The sequence below is a fragment of the Papilio polytes genome, unplaced genomic scaffold, assembly GCF_000836215.1.
Source record: "Papilio polytes unplaced genomic scaffold, Ppol_1.0 DF824169.1, whole genome shotgun sequence".
NCBI lineage: Eukaryota > Metazoa > Arthropoda > Insecta > Lepidoptera > Papilionidae > Papilio > Papilio polytes.
Genome location: NW_013525035.1, coordinates 3,861,877 through 3,882,928, shown reverse-complemented (window position 1 = coordinate 3,882,928; position 21,052 = coordinate 3,861,877). Strand labels below are relative to the sequence as shown.

The 21,052-nt window shown below is 35.1% G+C and overlaps 1 protein-coding gene across 4 annotated transcripts in view; it reads left to right on the top strand.

Moving 5' to 3' along the window:
* Positions 1-21,052, top strand: part of LOC106111345 (plasma membrane calcium-transporting ATPase 2) — a 133,011-nt gene that overhangs the window by 69,271 nt on the left and 42,688 nt on the right. For all 4 annotated transcript variants that reach the window (XM_013293379.1, XM_013293380.1, XM_013293378.1 and 1 more), the window contains one exon: positions 7,024-7,228. In XM_013293379.1, coding sequence (XP_013148833.1) covers positions 7,072-7,228 — 157 coding nt within the window. In that variant the 5' untranslated portion in view covers positions 7,024-7,071. The remainder of the gene's footprint in view (positions 1-7,023; positions 7,229-21,052) is intronic.

The window sequence follows — 21,052 nt, the reverse complement described above, 5'->3', positions numbered from 1 at the left end:
CTACGTCACACCCATGTCAATTTTAATACAGTACCCATATCTTGGATTATATTAAGTCATATGTTAATATTGTCACTTGATAGTTCCATTGGGATATCGCCTTATTAAAGTTGGGGGGAGGTAAAAGGGGGGACTTGTAACCAGAATTTGCCAGTTTATTTTGCACCTTAGTTACTAACTCTGAATCTCTAGGAAATAATACGCTTTGAATAATATTAGTTCATTCTATTACATTTTCATTGAATAACTAAACATTTTCTCGCGCTATTAGTGTTTGTAGTAAAAATAAACTTACTATTACTAGACTCTGAGTTATTTTAGAGCTAGTAACAATTTTGGTATCGAGAAAATCAATCAATGTTCAGCCATCAGTTTAAAAATATCGTATACTGAGCATTGACCTCTCTAGATCTTACTTTATTACAAGAAAATGCTCGCGACTTCGCCTGAGTGAAATTAAAAAAATATAACACATGTTACTCACTGACAAAGCAGCTTTTTAATGGTCAAAAATTTTTTTAAAAACAGTTTTTTAATTTTTCAATACATGCAAAAATCCAAAAATATGAATCTTTCCTCTTTATAATATTTGTATAGAAGACTTCGCCTGTGTGAAATTTAAAAATAATATAAAATGTTGCCTTAGTTACTCACTGACAACGTAGCTTTTTAATAGTGGAATAGTTTTTGATATCGTTTATTTCAAAACAGACAAATATACAAATCTCCTCCTCTGTATAATGTTACTATAGATGAATATGTAAAATTATAATTTGAATCTACCAATATTACTATTGTAAAGTGAAGAAGATTTCCTTAAATGTATATTTCAAATTGTTATAATTCTTGGCATAACTAATAAATCACAGTTCGATGCGACAATACAAGTGAACCCGTTTCTATCATTGCCAAGAAGTCGAAGTTTTAACAAGATTGTCGGAGCAATACATCTCGCTCATTAGTATTCGACAGTGGGGAGACGGTCCACTTTAAACTTCAAGTTATTTGCTTAACGCTGCCAGTTTGTTACTAGTTACAAAACTGACATCTTTCTCGCAGTTGCATCTAACTTTGGGCTTATACTGCGTCATCGTAAACCTTCTCTTGTGCCTGAGTGGGGAAGTGCTGATCTTCCATACTTGGGCTGCTGCCATTTTTTTATTGCTATCCCTTGTAAAAAAATAGTTAACATGTTTTGTACTGCTGTTATTTTAGTGGCAACCCACGATAATAAATTTCAGTTATATTCTCTTAAACATGTTCTATTTTCCTTTAATTACGATAGCTGGAATTCTTTGTAGTCTACTTTCAAGTGTTCTGTTATCTGCTTCATGAATATTTGATGATGGTTCGCACAATAACACCTTTAAATAAATAACCTTCTTACAGTATTTAAAATATAAAACTGACAGAGCATCTTGTCTCTACTTTTCCTAATTAAAATAAATGCTGCTTACTTCCGTATTGCAATATTTGTTTTCCTAATTAACACAGAACGTCAAGACTCTATTTAAATGTTTCATTAAGTGAAGAGGCAGCGAACACGGTCGCAACGCCCGATTATTGGCTTTCACAGATCTACACAACTAAGGGCTGGCGTACACTGACTGTTTCTAACAGTCAGTGTTGTTGGATCGCTTATTGCGCAGTGGACGGTTTACTGTTTGCAGTCGCTACTCCTAAAAGTCCGTGTATGGTGGCCCTAAGTTCACTCGAGTAATGTCAACTTAACTAAATGAAGATTGTAAGGGTGTGATTTGCTATACCGAAATGGCTCTAATTGTTTTTTTACTTCCATTTTGTAGCTTTTTAGAAGGATTTCTACTATAAGGCGGATTATGTTTAAAAAGTAATGATTCAGAGCTACATTTTTAATTGAAATATAGCCTTTTTGTGTAACTGAAAGCAAGGTGTGGTGAGATTCAACTTCTGAAGGCACGCGATGCGGACATACGTAATACTTGTCGAAGGCTAAACGAATTAGGTAGGTTCTAAGTTCCTATGATAACTGATCATTTTAATATTTCTGAACCTTAGACACAAGATTGATAGGTTTTTATTTCTCTCTTTTGGATTTGATAGTTGTGACGTTATAATATGGGGTGGGTTAATGAACATATCTGAAAGTTTTTATGCACTAGGTTACTCCGAACCTTCAAAACGGCTCAACGCATCTCGATGATATTTGGCACAGATGTACATAGTCTGGAAAAATACATCCTCTAGTTACTTAGTTTATTTTTTATTCCTCGTAGGCAAATGCTAGTCTATACTATTATAATAAAGCGTAAACACACACTTCTTTGTTGCCTAAGATGTCAGCAATCACAGCATATTTACGAAAAACTCTTTTTTTAATAAAATCCCTACACTTACGTCACGCTTTACGCTATACATTTTAACGCCTTTAAACTTAGGGGTAAATATTTTGGATTAAATTCCTAATGTGGGAAAGAGATCATAAGTTGTTGCCAACATCAAGGAAGCAAGATTGTTATGGTTTGACATCCTGTCATGTCGTTTTGTCATTTGCTATTGATAATTTGATAAAATGTAAACAATAAAACAAAATTTTAATAATTCCATGCGGATGAAGCCGCACGGGAACAGTTACATTTGATAAAGTATCTTATAGTAATTCAATGTCAGAAATATTCACCTTATTTCATAGAGTTTCGTATATTTTCATTATATTGCTATTAAATAAAGTGCCCACGCCCACGCTGTTAAGGAATGCGTAAATCATTTGTATCTGTTATCTATTTCTTTTTTCGTACAAACAAGCAAACGTAAATTCTTGAGTAACAATTCAGTATTACGAATACTTTTACCTATGAATTCTTTGCAGTACTTAATTATTTTTACTTGCTTATACTTCGGAAATTATTTTTATATTTTCGCATGTGAAACAATTGCGTGAAAGGTGACATGATCAAAAAAGGAGTGATGACTGAGATGACGTATGATAGAGTTATTTGGAGGACAAAAACCTGCTGATAAGGATGATGATGTTGATGTGAAACGCAATGCCTGTCTTATGAAACAATAACAAGTTCTGATAAAGACATTAATAATACTGGTTTATTATATTTCAAACGTTTTTTATTTTTTAATAAAAAAAAATATCTTCGATCATAGAATTGAAGCCATGATATAAAGATTCATAAAACCTGCTGCGTTGATCTTTATCGAGTTGAATAAGGCAAGGGAGATGATAGATATTATTAAAATTCTAAACTAAACATTGCTTAAAAGTCATAGATTTTTAACCTACTAGCCTATGTGTTCTTCCAGATTTTACTCTACATCTGTGCCAAATTTCATTGAGATCCGTTCAGCCGTTACGGCTACAAATGCTAACAAACATCCATCTATCTAAGATTTCGCGTTTATAATATTAGTAAAAAAAATATGATATGATATAAGTGTATCATTCAAGTCTAACGATGAGTAAATAACTTGTTTCCCCTAATTTTTATGCTCCGGATAAGATATCCATAGATGATATATCCATTTTAAAAGTATACAAGTACGATAATACAGTACCGATTTTTAACTATGCTATGAACTTTTTTCCTTATTCATTACTGAAATGTTTCGTCCTCCCTGCTAATATTCAATCTTGAATTTATTGCTCGCGCGATTCGACTTGACGTTGACTAATTCCCTTCGCAGCGGCCTATTACGAACACATTCAATCAAAATTTTGTATACATTCAGCTTTGTTCATATTAAATGATTGGCAGTTTCAATATTACATCGGAGTTTTTAGCATCTTGTGTTTTTATAACCAAATAAAACAGGATAAGTGGGCTATTAATATCTAGGTTACATCAAATAATTCAACAACTTGCCTTGTCCCTACGGAGGGTCGGCACAGTATGTGTTGCTCTTCCATACATTCCTATCAGCTGTCATATCTAAATCCACTTCCTTCTAAAGCATATCCTCTTTCACACAATCCATCCATTATTTTTTCGGTCTTCCTATACCTTTGTAGCCTAGTATTACATCAAATAATTATGGTAAAGAAAGAAAAAAATTGATGGATATAAATTTTAAACTATAATAAAATCTAGCAAGTCTATACCTACGTTCTGTCTATATTCTAGTCGTAAGCCCAATACTTCAACTTTCTCTATACGTCACTAAAACCGCTTTCATATCGTCAAGGTTTTCTATTACCTATAAGTGCGCTTGAATTATTTATTTTTAGTGATAAAAGTAAAGAATTGGAATAGTTAGTTGACGTAAATAAATTTAAATATCTATGATTATTATTTTATTTTATTACGTATAAACTTTTAACAGCCCAATAATTTAATTTTGAAGACATCGGCTTGTAGCCATTGTTTAAAAGTCTAAGATTCCATAGGATATGGGCGTACAGAATCCAACAAAGATGGGGACTCGCTCGACCTAATTGCCGGCCGTTCAATGGCACTCAACCCGGATGCCAACTCACCCTAAGGGTGGCACCCCCACTCGACTCACCCCTTCGCACTTAAGTTAAGGCTAATAACAAACACCTACTCATCTCTGTTGTGCTTTATCGGCTTTGTGTATTTTCGGATACAATCTTAAGTAAACAACTTAGTTTGCTTTCTGGTCCCAGACACCTACGTACAAAATGTACATTTAAATCTTAATTATAATAAGAAGTAAAAGACATAAAATTGTATTCTAAGGCCACTGTACACGAACCAATTTAAGCAATCGCTAGGGAAACCTTAATACACTTAGTGTTAGGATCAGCAAGTACTTTATCTGTACACGGACCGCAGTTTGCAGTCACTTTGAAAAATCTTTTGTCTCGAGATATTTGTGTGTAAAATAACTAGCAAAAAGATCTCTAAATTCGTAACTATCCGGTTACTTCCTTCGTTCATCAATTAACACCATATTTCTGTTTTATCACGCAATTTTAATATGTATTGTTTTATTTAATTAATTACTTCAAGAGCACGCTCTCTAAACAACGCCTCCGCGCTTTTCCAGCGCAATTTCCGCTCGACATATTCTCACATTCTTCATAAAAGGCCTCGCTCGCGCTGTTTTGTTCGCAGTATTCGCTACTTAAACATTTCCGAACATCCTGTATAGTCACCCGGTGACGTAGATAAACCTTTTAAAACGCCCTGTGTAGTCGTTGAACGATAAACGCGTTTTCTTCGATTGTTGTACTAACAGTCTCGACCTACTTTAGAACTTCGATATTTTCTTCTGACGTACGAAATTCTGAGAAATGTATCTGTTACTAATACGATAAGGAGTTTAATTTACATTTTTGTAATTTCAAATGAATGAATTGAATGGATTGAGGTGAATGAAAAGTTTGGTACGAATCATGTTCGTAAAATTATTTTATGGCAGTAATATTTTTTTATTTATTTGAATGACTAAACTAGATGTTCACCAAATATGGTTTGAACGTATAAACTTCATCACTCCAAAAAAGGTCATGACGATGTCTTGTGTTATAAAGGATGCGTAAAAAATATAAAACGTTCTTTTAAGTGGGAGGTAGAAAATTATAAAATAACAAAAAGAACCTTAAAAAGGGATTCAGTCATAACATCAGAGTATATTAAATTAAATTATGTTGAAATCTAAAAATGTACGTAATTCAAGCAATTAATTAAAGAAACATCAATGTAAAAAGATTAAATACATTTTAAGGTACTTAATATGTAATAAGGAAACGTAGCAACATTGCCTTATGACGTCATAAGTTAAGAATACTCTTCAGTTAGCATTAAAAGTACATTAATTCATAATACAAGCAGGCTCATGAAATTACTCGTTTTATTAACCCTCAGTCGCCGTCTAAATTATGCATGACAGTGCAGTGGAGCGAGAAATGACTTTATGGCCTCATAAACACCAGTAACATCCTTCGCAGGTACCTCCACCCACCCTTAGCCCCTGCAACCCACCTTACAGCCCTAAAGTCTACTACACGAGTATTTACATTCACATCTTGATGTCTCGTTTGTTTGTTTCTTTATGTTTATTAAGTTGTATCTTTTTGTATGTTTCTTGTAATGTTGTTTGTGGTTCATTGAATTAGGTTTACGTGTTACGTTTCGTGTGAAAGTAAACTTATCAGGCCAATGTGGTGTAAGTGTTAACTTTTAGAGCGGGCGCACATTTTACTAAACTATCGCACAACTGCTGTGCGATTGTCGATTGTTTCGCAGCCAATTCAATTGTTTAGTTGCACAACTATAAATCGAGTAGTGTCCGCACCTTTATTATATGCTCATAGGAATCAAAGCGAGACTAAACAGTTATGCGATAGTTTGAACAAAAATGTGCGCTCTCTAAGATTTAAGTTAATACTTTCATACACGTTTTATTACAATCGTGTTAACGTCAAATGTCATGTTAATCAGATTCGTGGCATTCGCGTATGTAGGCGTAGTTATTTATTTTTAGATCAAAGTATAGTTGAGATCGTAGCCTTTGAACGTTTCGAATGGCGTAGCGTCGCGTGGGACGATCCAATTTTGCACACCTTTTATGTAGGTGTTCGAAGTTACTTAATTATGTGACGAGACGGAATAGTGCACTTAGCAACTTCACTATTTCTACCTTGAGTGTTTTAGAACGCGATGCAAAGCGTGTTAATAAGTGTATCTAGACGGTTTTGGTTATATTTTAGCGAGTTCTTATTTGCTATTTGAATTGTAGAGAAAATAGTACATAGATAAGGTTTTATTGTTAATATGGGAACATAAATACACATTACTGTTAGTTTGAACTGAAGTCTTTAGTTTACTGCCTGCTATTTGGAGGTTCACAACAAACTAGCTAGCCAGAGTAGATTAAGAAACATACAATAGAGTTTTGGATGCGTTAACTACGCTTCAATATCACTTTCACCAAAAGTAAATAAACAAGTCCCTTTACAGCCAGTTCTATTTGACAGTTTTAACTGAAGAGTCTAACTGTTAAGTTAAAAATTTGCGTTTATAACCTGTCTTTTACAGTGTAATAATGTGTAATTTATCGTTGTTTCAGATCTAGAGGGAGGTCGGGCGTGGTGCGGGCGGCCGCGAGCCCGACGCCATGGCGACGGTGGAGGGCCGGCCGGCGCAGTATGGCGTCAGCTTGCGCCAGCTGCGCGAGCTGATGGAGACGCGCGGCGCCGAGGGCCTGGCCAAGATCAACGCGCTCGGTGGGCCGCAGGAGCTATGCAAGAAGTTGTACACCTCGCCCACGGACGGTCAGTATTATACTTTAAATTCTAACAGACCGAGTTAAGGTCGTATATCGCGTAACAAATTGTCATTATAAAAGTTATTTGTGTGATCGAATTGTTTCGTGTAATGATAAAGACCTCTACATATCGGCGAAGAAATTCAAATATATGTGTGAAATCAACCAACCAGCACTGGGCCAGCCTATGGCCACTATGGCCTAGTCACCCTAACATAGGGTAGGCTCCGAGTACCTCGGTAGGGATGTGTAATGAGCTGGTAATGATGGTCATTAAATGATAAAGGGAGGGAAGCTAACTACTCCTCTGATATGAATGTTTGATTTCTCTATATCGAGATGTAAATGAGATGTATAAACATATCGATAGAGATGATAGCTTAATAGAAACATCACTAATGTTTACAGATATGTCCACGGTACAATTAGGTTTACGTTAAATAATATAAACACGACAGGAGCGACGGAGTCGGCCGCTGCTCGCTGGTAGGAACTGTGAGTGACATATTTGACAACACGACATCGTTCCCGCGCTTGCTTATTTTGAGTGCCGTCAGAAAATAACGATAGATTGACGTGACGTGAGTCATGGAAACATACAGAACTGATTCATTACTACAAAAGTTACTAAAAAGCAGCACAACTTGTATATATCTAAAGACAGGCACTGAAAATATACGTTAATTAGTTCCTTTTGATGGAAACAAAAGCATTATTATTAACAAATAAATAATTTTATAATCTGTATCGTGTAACTTTTATAAACAGCATTCAGATATAACAAAGAATATATTCTTTATTTATGAATGTGGATTGTAAGCGTGTTTTCTACAGTAATTGATATATATATACTTTGATATTGTGTACTTCATAACAATTACTGTTATTTTATAAAACATTCATCGCGTACCGGACGTAGACCCATAATCAGAATTATCATTATCTATTTACTATGTATACTATATACTATTCAAAATGTATACTAACTGTATAATGATTGACAGTTATTTTAACTCCAATATATCGTTAACTAGCGACTCACCCAATCTTCCTATTGAATCAGTCTGTCTATTTAAAAAAATCCGTCCCGTAGTTTTAAAGATCGAAGTACATATGAACAGTCATACAGCGGGCAGCGACATTGTTCTATACTATAGTGATAGGAATTAACTATTTAGGGTATAATTTTCAACTATCACACTATATTTTGTTTACTTAAAATGAATTATCTATACTTAATATTATAAAGAGGAAAAGTTTTCGTTTGATCGTAATGAAATAACACAAAATCTACTGGACCGATTTCACCATTATAAAACTACGGTGTCAGTGAGTAACATAGGCTATCATCATCACCAGCTCACTATACGTCCCCACCGAGGGGCTCGGAGCCTACCCTAAAGTTAAAGTGACTAGGCCATAGTCAATCACGCTGGCCAAGTGCGGGTTGGTTGACTTCACACATATCTTTGAATTTCTTCGCCGATATGTGCAGGTTGCATCACGATGTTTTCCTTCACCGTAAGAACGTCAGGTAAATTATGTACATATGAAAATTCGAAAAATCGAAAATCACATTGGTACATGGCGGCGGGATTCGAACCCAAGACCTCTAGATTACAAGTCAAGTGCTTAAACCACTGAGCCACTGACGCTCTATAGGCTATGTTTTATATTATTTTTTAATTTCACGCGGACGGATTCGCGGGCCAAAGCTAGTAAAATATAAGGGACGCTTATGAAGTTGAGTAATTAACTATATAATTATTAGAATTACTCCAAATTATGATGTAATTAATTAAAAGACTCATTTGCGTTTTAAGGGAACATTACTAGATGTGACTTCTGCGTATTTCTAATTATTTCGTCACAAGGGAGGTGTTATATTATCACGCATGTATTCGCTTTTGTTCTTATTAAATCACAATATATAGAAACTAAATGTATACTTGTGGAAATTAATAAATTGAATGTATAATCTTTCGTTCAGAAATAAGGAATTATGGCTGAACGGATATCGATAAAATTTGGCATGGATGTAGAGGATAGTCTGGAAAAGTACATTGGCTACTTAATTTTTTTTTCAATTCTGCGCGGACGGTGTCGCGGGCGAAAGCTAGTAATCAATAAAAATCCATACTCAATTTCATTCTGTGCGTTTAAATTGACTAAATCCTTTTCCAAACTTGCACATTAATTCCATTATCACTTTTGGAACTTACGTTGAATCTTATTTCTTGTAACTACGTTTAACCAACGCCCTTAATATAATGAAGCTATAAACTTTAATAAGGTTGGTTAGCGAGATAAATATAACCTAACAAAGGCTCGGAGTAACATCAAGTAGCAACCGTAGCGATATCTATCGTATCGAAGCGTCGTCCGCAAACTTGGAGATACGATCTCTGACAGGCCAGGCTTATTTATTGACCTTATTTAGCTATACGGTTTATCTGACAAGGGATAGATAGAAATTGTGCTGGTTAATGGGACATATTCTACCTCAAAATTAAAGGTTATGAGACAATAGTTAGAAGTCAAAATTAATTAACAGTTTGAAAGATTGTAAGATATCTTAGTGATATTAAAAATGGGAATGTTTAGATGAATGTTTGTTAGAGCTAGAAGTCTAAAAGACTAAACGAATCTCAATGAATTTTGGTATAGATGTAGACGATAGTCAAGAAGAACATATAGGCTACTGATTATTATTTTTTTTTAATTCCGCGTGGACGGAGTCCCAGGGGAAAGCTAGTATTTTAATAAAACAGTAAATTTGAAGAATTAATACGGAAATTTTATAAATAGACAGAAACGTCTTTAACAGTTCAAAGGCACGTGTATTTTTTAATAAAAATTAGGCAATCTGTGCTTTAACGCGCCTAAGTGTTCGTAATTGAGACGAAACAATAAAATCTCTTAATGTCGATGTTAAATCCGATAGCGGACGTCAGCACGCGGACGATGATCATAAAATCGTGATAAAATTCACTTTGAACAAACACTACGAAGAAATTTAAACATTGATGTGCTCAATGAATCTGCTTATTCTGTTGACGTCTTGGAAATCTATGGTTTGTTTTTGGCATTAGAGGTTATTTAATTAGTGTTGAAGTGACAGAGTTATCTAAATATGACTAAAGAATACGTCTGTAGACCTCTTATTTTGCTCTTTACGACTCTGTGATAATCTTTACGTTTTCAATATATTTAGTTCATAACATCTTTATATAACATTTGTAATCTTAACACTGCAGGTAAATTAGATTATGCTATATTTACGTGTTGTGAATTTAACGACATGCTATAACTTCGCTGGTACCCTCGTCAAAGCATTCGCTGTCACTGACTCAGCCGTGACGGTATTATCGTAGCAATACGATACGCCTTGAGGCGTTCCACAAGATATCTGCTTATGTTACATGTGTACAGGGTGTTATAAAATTATTTAAATTAAAATTGATACTAAAATTGGCTTGGTATATATCAAACTATCGTGATTTTAGCAAATGTAATGTTTGTAAAATACGGGTTTCTTAGGGGTGTCAAAATATCGGGAGCTAAACAACCCAATCGCTGTAAGACAGTCTATCTCACAAACGTTATGTTGGCTTGATATTTCTTACTAAGTGACATGCAGTTTAACACACGATAGTTAATACCTAGTTGAATATATATTTTAAAAAATACCAGTTAATGTTTATGCCATAAATAAGAGATTTTGTAATGGAATATAATTCGGAATGTATAACACTACTGTGTATCCATTGGAAATCCCATTAAATACATTGTGATCGTATCCGCGTAATAAACACAGAAATAATCACGATTGAAGTGACAATGAATCGCTTTTCATTTCGCAGCTCGTACGTCGTCAATTTAATTTTCGCGCCGACTCGAGTAATTTCGTTTCAGCGCCGAATAAAGCTAGCCCCGGACCCGCGGTTCGTTGAACCGACCTGATCGATACTCGGAAGGTCTACGTAATGTTCAGGCACGACTGAATAATGAAAATTTTCATAGGCCTATCGGATAAACGAATCGATTCCTATTCGCGTTGATAATCGATTTACAATAATGATATATGAGACACGACAGATCATATAGAATATCTCTAGATAATAAAATAAATCTTTTATGTCGGGTTGCTGAGGTTTTCATCTATTTTATCATTACCCAGTGATTTATAAGTGTAAGGTTGTCCTATTTCAACGGAGTAAAAGTCAAATTCGTGACGTCGACGTCGACGAGCGACGTTGAGCGTCGGTGGCTCAGTGGCTTGAGCACTTGACTTGTAATCTACAGGTCTTGGGTTCGAATCCCGCCGCCATGTACCAATGTGATTTTCGATTTTTTCGAATTTTCATATGTACATAATTTACCCGACGTTCTTACGGTGAAGGAAAACATCGTGATGCAACCTGCACATGTCGGTGAAGAAATTCAAAGATATGTGTGAAGTCAACCAACCCGCACTTGGCCAGCGTGGTTGACTCTGGCCTAGTCACCCTAACTTTAGGGTAGGCTCCGAGCCCCTCGGTGGGGACGTATAGTGAGCTGGTGATGAATGAATGATGAAAAGTCAAATTACGTAGTTCGGAAACGCATTTCATAAAGTTATTGAACTAAAAACACTAATGAATGGTTAAATTTAGCTGGGAAACCGGCCATTAATAGATGAAATCGCGGTTTATTAAGAGAGATGTAAATGTCTTGCAAATTAACTTGCTAACGTTACCATAATACGACTATAATGCTAGAAATGTGTACAAATTAATACACAGTAGTTGAGAAAGCTGCAGTACCTAGGCCACATAATGCGAAATGCCAAATACGAACTACTGCAGCTCATCGTACAAGGCAAGATCCACGGAAAGCGAAGTGTTGGTTGAAGAAGAACGTCCTGGCTCAAAAACCTACGTCAGTGGTGGAAAGAGCACCCGTTCACTTTTCAGAGCCGCGGTGTCAAGAACGAAAGTCGCCCTAATGATCGCCGAACTTAGGAATAAGATTGCACTTTAAGAAGAAGAAGTATGTTTTAAAGAGAAATGGACGTTCCTAACCAGCATCTAGTAATAGGGGCCATTTACTTTGCGAACTTATATACTTTTAAAACAGTTTAAATTTTCACTGCAAAAGCTTTTAAAGTATGTAACTACTGAGAAATGCATCTCGGGAGCGCTTGCAGTGCCAAGTTTTCCTAAACGCATTCTTCATGCACGCAAACTACTCGTGTAATTTAAAACAACGATAAATATGAATGAAAAGAATAATGGCTTCTCCGACTTAAGGTGCGCTTTCACTAAAGAAAACTAGACGTAATTTGCACTAGCGTTAAACAAATTAATTTAATTTAATACCAACTTTGAAATGTTGGCTGGTGTTTATTACTGAAAAGAACATACTAGTTGCAAAGACTTACAGAATGTCGATGTAATAAGGCGTGAGAAAAGTCGACCGCACTTGGCCTGCGTCGTTTAGTAGTCTAGTCAACCCTAACTTAGGACGGGATCCGAGCCCCTTAGTAAGGGACGTGTATAACCACTAAGGACAAAGACATTCAATATTATTACCAAACATGGGAGACTTTCTGAGTTAAGCAGCCCTAATAGTACTGAGAACCGGTTTGAACTGGTAAGGATAGTAGCGTCCGTTGCCAAGGTTGGTCAAATCGCATTAGAGGGAATCCAATGGTCGCTACACGTTTAATGTTCAGGTCACGAGGTCTTATGAGATGGTAATACTATTGTTTTGTACAGTATTAGCTGTATCAAGCAGGTTGTTTTTAATTATTTTTTAACTAGCTGCTCTCGTGCGGCTTCATCTGCATGTATTTCTAAAAATGATAAAATTGCAAATGTCATAATAACCTTGCTTCCTTAATGTTGACAGCTTATAGTTTATGCTCCCTTTCTATGAGGTTTTTCAGGTTTTTTCCAATATATTTACCCCAAGTTTAATAGCGTGAAAATATAAAGCCTAAAGCGTGTGGTAAGTGTAGGGCTTTTTATTAAAGAAATAATTATTCAAAAATATGTTGAAATTGCCGACATCTTACGTCACGAAGTAGTGTGTGTTTACGCTTTATTATATTAGTATAGATAAAAAGCTCTATCTTTTGTTTTAATAATAACTGAGCTTATTTTTCTTAGAACTGTAACCTAATATATGTAGGTACTGTCACGAACTCCTACAGTAGAATCGTGACTTACATAACAATAAAATACCTTAGCTCACAGCTGACCTACTTCCGTCCGATCTTTGCAAGTTATGAAAAATAACTTCATGCAAATAACTGATCTTTCTGAAGCAAAATAAATCAATCAACGTTGGTGAAGTTTGTCTCGTGGAAGTTTTATCGTGGATTCTAGTATGCTTTTTATTTTATCATCTTTCAATTGGGGTCAATCGATTCTTGCAGTTTTGTATTTGCAAATATTTAGATTTATAAAGAATTCCAGGTATCTATGACCAATGAATATACTTTATTACAATAAATGTTTAGAAAGAGGAACCTTATTATGTCAAAAAAAAAAGTTTCCGAACTCCAAAAATAATTTATCGTATTTTTAACACACAATTTGTTAGCATAGCGCAATAGCTCGGAACTAATACAAACAGATTAACTTGCAATCGCTTAGTCATCGCTAATTAACGAACGAAACCGACGGCATTGTTTATACTTATGTAGAGGTGAACGTCATGGCTACGATTACAACAGATTTGGATTGTCTTTTATAGTAAAAAAATGTTTTAATGTCGCCCTGTGAGAATCGTTTAACGTCATGTCCGATCAATTGCTTAACTACGCCACCGATTGCGTCGCTTAGTGTAGATTTGTATATTATAATCACGAAATCCATTTTATTAAATATGTCACAAACAATTGGCGGAGGTATAGTGTAGTGACGTCACATTCTTATTTTAGACAAGACGCCTGTCTGTTTGGACAGCGGCGTCGCACTGCCGGCTGTAATTACTGTTTTATACCATTTCCGTAATAAACACTGATAGTGTAATCTCAAGGTGACAACTATAACAGCCGAAAGTTTACTCGAGGCTTTTCAAATTTCTAGACCGGTGATTCCTAGAGATCTAGATGAGCTATACGACTTAAAATATAATTTACACTTATAGTAGATAAAAGGTGGCAAATATGTTTTATTATACTATTAGTTAATACAGGAAATGGTTGGAAATTATGATAATTTCATCCACAATGTAAACTAAATGTGTCTCAAAATAACGAGGAATGTGGAAAGCACATTAAACAATGTGAGTCATAGAACGTCACTAAACTGACTAGACTCGGCTCATAACGATGTGTGATGTCATACAAAAATTTTGCCTATAGTTATAAACCAACTATAGATAAATACGTAAAATTGAGGATTCTATAATATTTATCTGATCATTTATATTTGTAGGATTTTTTTTTATTTATTACGATTAACCAACAAGACAAAATGATATAATTTCGAAGTCGAAGCAATAAAATGTTTAAAAAAAATGGAGATTATAGGAAATAGTAGTGGTCTTTTAAACTAACGTCATTGTAAAATCCATCCATTTGTAATAGCCTCAATTCCAAAATCTAATCATTTATGACTTCAAAGTGAACCGTGAAATTGTTTTTCCATTTTCAGTCGTAGATTCCGCTTCCGTTCGGATTACAGATCAAAGGATGCCGAATTAACACTCAATATTTATCAGTTTATATACATGTATGTACAACACATGTATGTAAATAAAATGAATTAAACAATACGAATTCCAAATGAATAAAATTTAGTTACATTGAATAGTTAAATTAATTTCGAAGAATTAATACATAGATATCCCGATAAAAAGTTATTTAAGTTTGTATGGATGGATGTTTGTTGCCACGTAATTCAAGAACGGCTGTATACATCTGGATTTAATTACTTAAAAGCGTAGAGGTTAGTTTAGAATAATATCTTACTTCTTACTAATATAATAAATGCGAAAGTTTAGATGGATGGATGTTTGTTAGAGTTTGTAGAACGGATCTCGATGAAATTTGGTATAGATGTAGAGGATAGTCTGGAAGAACACATAAGCTACTCACTTTTGCTTATTTTTAATTCCACGCGAACGGAGTCGCGGGCGAAAGCTAGTTTATAAATAATTGTTTTTTTACGAATTAAGTTTATCATACCATCATTGGTTTTTGACGTGATTTCTTAATAAGTAAGGGTATTTTGTATGCAAAATGAACATGATTCATCGGTAGAGAAGTCGCAAAACAATAGTACGTAGGATCGCAGACAATTTCACGCAGACTGCGCATACTCCTTCCTTAATTTGAAATTTAATGAATAAATGGAATTATATGGTGGCATGTTTGCTCTGGTTAGAATAACATTTAAAGACAACGATATGTAAAATTGTAATATTCTCAGCTCTCAGCAGTTTATTCTGAACAATTATTATTAATTTTATTGATTTATTTAATACTTTTTGCACAAATATTACAAAAGTATATTAAAACCAAGTTACTACAAGATTTACACTAGGACGGCCTTATTGCTATCATCTACCTAGTTAGTTTTAGTGTTAGTTCTGTTTAATCAAAGAAAAATAAATAAATGATGCATTAATTTTTTTTCGCGTGCATTAACATTTCACTAACACCGTAGCAACGACCTTGTATGTTCTTCAAAGAAACTTACAGTATGAAAAAGACATTCATCATTTGGACGTAAAGCGACCTTGAGGCAGGACAAGGACGGATCTTTGATACAAAACCACATTGTTACACTAAAATAAACTGATATAAAAAAAGAATGGCTGTGACACTGTGAAGTCAAATTCCTGGTAGTAATTAATTTACTCTTTACAAAACAATGTAAAACAATTGAATCGACACATCATTGCGTAGCTCTTAATGAAAAGCGATGTTTTTACATTGTACTCATTCGTCTACGTTTTATTGCATCTGAAAAATACATTGCCGTAACATAGTACAAAAAGTGCTTATATTTTCTTACTTACTGGCTACTCTTATAGCATTTCAAAAGATGGTTTATAACTTATTTACTCCAAAATGTAAAGAAAGCTATAAGTAATAGTCTTATTAACGCTTAGATCGAGGTCATTTGGCGGTTGGCTGCCTTAAATGCTTTTACTACTATGAAATACGTTTACAAACTACGGTTCTTTGAATCCTAATCATTTGAATACATTCTTATCGTCTCATTTATCTAATACGTGTGACTTTAGTAACAAAAAATCAAACAAAAAAATGGGACCCACCTGCAAGCATTATCTTTCGAGAAAAAAAGAATTATCAAAATCGGTCTACTAGCGGCGGAGTTATGCCGTAACACACATAAAAAACGTACAGACGAATTGAGTACCTCCTTCTTTTGGGAAGTCGGTCAAAAACTATTACCGAATACGTTAGTAAGATGAGTCAAACACACCATCGTTGACATAATTTAATATAATTTCTAGTAACAAAATACATATTTGATGGAAAACAATTCTTGCCGTCAATTGACACGGGCACAAAGACAGGCTTAGCAAATAGAGCAGTAATTTATGCTACGTTGTCGGTGCCGTCGACTTGTAGCCTCATTTTTCGTCCCCGAATCAATTTCCGACGATGACCTCATCCTACCCATCTGTAGGGGGTTAGAGCCACCTCCTACAATATTCCTAAACCACCACCCGCTTGAATATAAAGCTATTTCCTTTACTTATATCAGATATGTCTTTGTTTTTCGTAATTTAATAAGTCCCAGTACAGAAACGACAATGAAATATGTAATAGTCACTTAAATGAAAAGTGCTAGTTTTCTAGTTCCCACATATTTTGTTATTACCTAGTAACTTATAATGTTAAGTTGACCTATGTTTCAATGGAGTAAAACTCAAGTTAAGTAGTTCAGAAACGCATCTCATAAATTTATCGAAACAAAAACATTAACGAATGGTTAAATGTAGCAGGGAAAGCCAAAGGTCACGCTGAAACTTTAAATTCCATTAAAATTTAACCTCGGCACTGAATCGTTAAATTGTTAGATTCGCATTAGATAGTGTTGCGTAACTTAATTCAGGATTGTACACATTAAGTAAGAGTGACGTGAGCGGAAGCTTATAGGGTAAACTGTTCAGAAATACTAAATTTCTCACTGGAAACAAAACAAGTTCAAACGTTTTATGATTGAAAACGCACAGGTATTTCTTGCCACATATTTATGCCGAGATTAAAATAAACAGACCGCCGTTGGGAGCCGCTGGGCCGGTACAGTATTAATTTTTTCTCAGCGCCCACTCTCCCGCGTGTTCGGCGTACCGAATGATTTGTACTACATTATCTGTCAGTATCAAATTCAATGTTGAAAGCAAAACTAAACACAATAATAATTTTATAGCACTCATAAATGATTTATTGTCATCGTTACAAATATTTTAATACTTGCGATATGGAATTATCCAATTTTTTTAAGAACATTCTGACGTAAATTGTCTGATAACATCCAATATGTAAAATAGTGGATTTTGTTACCTTATCAGACAGTGACGTCATTTTTAAGCTATCAGAGCCTTATCAGCAAGTGGTGGGACAGACCCTAAGTAGAGTTTAGGGTAACGAAATGAGAAATCTAAACGTGAATGTGAATAGCTCTGAATATTTTCAAATGATCAGCTCACACAGCTTTGAGCCATTGAGCTGCGGCTCAACTATATAGGATCGGACGTATTACGAACTACTCGGTGACTCACAACTCATGCAATTCATACCTCTATGTAATCATGATTTGAGCTGTTCAGTGATCTGCTTCACTTATAGTAGCCGTGTGCTTATCTGCAGGTCATCAATTATAGTTGAGTTACCCATGTCTACTGGCTCAGAGCAGAGCGACTAAAACAAATAACCAAATTGTTGGTGAGGTACGTTACGCGAGCACGTTATTGGTGTGCTACATCATTTTATTTACCGTAGTTACAGGTTAATGCGGTCAGTACAGTAAACTACACGAAACAATCGAGCTATTTTAGCTCTGTTTACACGCAAGATACGTACCAGCCAGTATATTATGAAAGTGTATAAAAAACGTACTTTACTACGCTCAGCTTTTTAGATGGAATTTGATTCATGCATCCGAAATCCAATCCTATTCTTGTCTAAACTTCGAGTGTCATTGTTTTATTTATAAAAGCAGATAACATATGTGCTTATACCTCAAGCGGATCCCGACGTGCAACTATTGTTGACAAACCGATTGATTTATTACTTAATTTTGGCAGACGGTGATCATCGTGATACAAGTTACACAACGGTGATGTCACCGGAGGTAATAGACCCGTGTTCATTATCTTACGTCACGTTAAACTCACGGGAATACAAAACGAGTTTGTTTTATACACCTTGAACACGTCATCGTCTGTATTAAGCCGTTGTTACGGTAGCGAGGGACAATTAGCGCCACGAGAGAAAGCGCGTGATGACCGTGTGCCATCACGTTAATCTCCAGTTTTAACTCGACGGATCATTAGTCACATGATTTCTAATGTTCCCAGACACATAGAAACGAATTCCGAGACATGTTTTGCGACGTGCAGAAATAGAACGCAGCGGGTACTATGTGATCTCCCTGCGTGACGCCCGCCCAAAACTTGCATCCCGCTCTGTCTCACAACCTGGAAATATACCTTTCCTGTTCTTTCGTGCTCGGTTCATTGTTTCAGAGCGTGGCTCCGTGCGCCGGCGGACTGAAATAGTTTGGTAGCGTTTGAAACAGACGGTTCACGGTATCGAAGCCATCGCGAGGTCACTACCGGAAAATCATGTACGACTTAACCGATTGATTTAAAGTTTACATCTAAATTATATACCCAATATGATCCGTATTGAAATTGCCGTCAAATTTTGGTATAAACCGACGTCAAAACTTGAATATATTATGATGCTTGGTAATCATTCATGGTGTTTGAACGTAAATCATCATGTATAGAGAAGTAAGCGACTAATTACATCGTCATAAACCGAGAATAGAGTTATAACATTTGCGTATTGCGTTACATTCGGCTGCAGTAAGCAATTACTGGATTGTTTCCATAACTGTAGAGCTCCAATAACAAACTATTCGAGCACATTGGCTCGCTTTACTCGTTTGTATGGAAAATTAATGAATGTCATTTAGTTAGGGTTATAGCAAGCCTTTGTATAGCAATTTGGGAAATTTAGTGTTGACTTTTTATTTCTTTAACGAGCTTGTTTATTGCTTTGTAAGTCTATGGTAGTAATTGATAATCTGCGCTTTCGGTATCTACATCAGTACTGCAGTCAAAACACAAGTAGAAATATATTCTTATCTCTGTTTTTTATGTCATTATAAAAGGGATGACCGATAATAAGGAGACCAATAGTGTAAATGAAATCAGTTTACTAAGCGTTTTTTATCTGATTTATTTATAAGTTCACGTAAACTCGTTTGAAGAAAACAGTTGTTTGCTGGCATTGCCATTATTCGTATCTTAAACATTTACGCTGTTGCCTTTTCGATCGCCTCGCTAATGGTAAACATTAATTTGTAACTAGTACGGAGCATTACGTGCCCCTTACGTGCCCGCTATGTGCCCATTACGTGCCCCGCCTAATAATGCTTTTATTTAATAAACGACCGACTTGTTTGTATCAACACGAAGTAAGTTAAATTCAGAACCTTTTTATAATAAGTGGTACCATTAAATAATATATTGAGATATAATAATATATCAAAAAGATCGTTTACTGTAGAATCTTAAAAAAAGTAGAAACAGTAAATATTTGATTAGGGATTTTTTTAGTTTTAAAGAATAACATAAGTGAATAAAAAATTTAAGTGTAACTTGACTTAAATTTCTAGACAATTTTGTCTTGATTCAAATCGATATATATTTTTACGTTCGATGATTCAACTATTTTTTATCGATAGCTTATGCTATCCCGAGGTAGAATTTTCTTTTTGAATTCCCTCTTCAAATGGACTCGAATGAGTTCGGATCGAAATACAGAGTGTAACTTTCATGAATTTTGATGAGAATATCTACGTCATTTCTCTCCGCGGTTGTGATTTGAACACGACCTCAACTTTAGTAAAAACATTCTTTTCTGATGTCGATGTTGTGTTCATAAATGTTTATTTTGTCTTATAAATATTGTAAAAGCACTACCAAAGGTTTCGATGGATGAATGTTACGAACCGATCTCGATGAAATTTGGCACAGATGTATAGGATACACTAGAAGAACACGTTGATTTTAAAAAAAAACCTCGCGAACGGGGTCGCGTGCGAAAGCTAGTAATTCATAATGGTGGTAAACATTCATCATTTTAATCAGTTGGACCATTGTCAATAACAAAACGTACATAGCAGAGCTATTTAAAATTTAGCCGCCGATATCCTTGATACGAATTTAATTCAACACCAACATTACCTATCAACAAAACAATATGATTCTTGTGTCGTTAAACCGAATTTTGACATCAGCCGTTTGTTCATAATTTCTGTCTCAAGTTCTTTTACGTCAATGGTAGATTGTTTACAATAAAAATGTAAATTAAGCTATTAATGTTCCACTACAAAATTGATATAAAATGAGAATTGATTGATGTTCTAAAGCCAGAACCCCTTCATCCAGACAACACCCCCCCCCCCTTTCCCCTGATTGCCGTGAACACGTGACGAACTAAAATAAAACATTATTGGCGATCAAAGCCCTAGTGAGAATTATTGGCCAATACACATTCCCCGACCGAAATATGACGTCACATCTATTTCAACGTTACGCGGACGTCAATTCCTCATTGACGTGACGT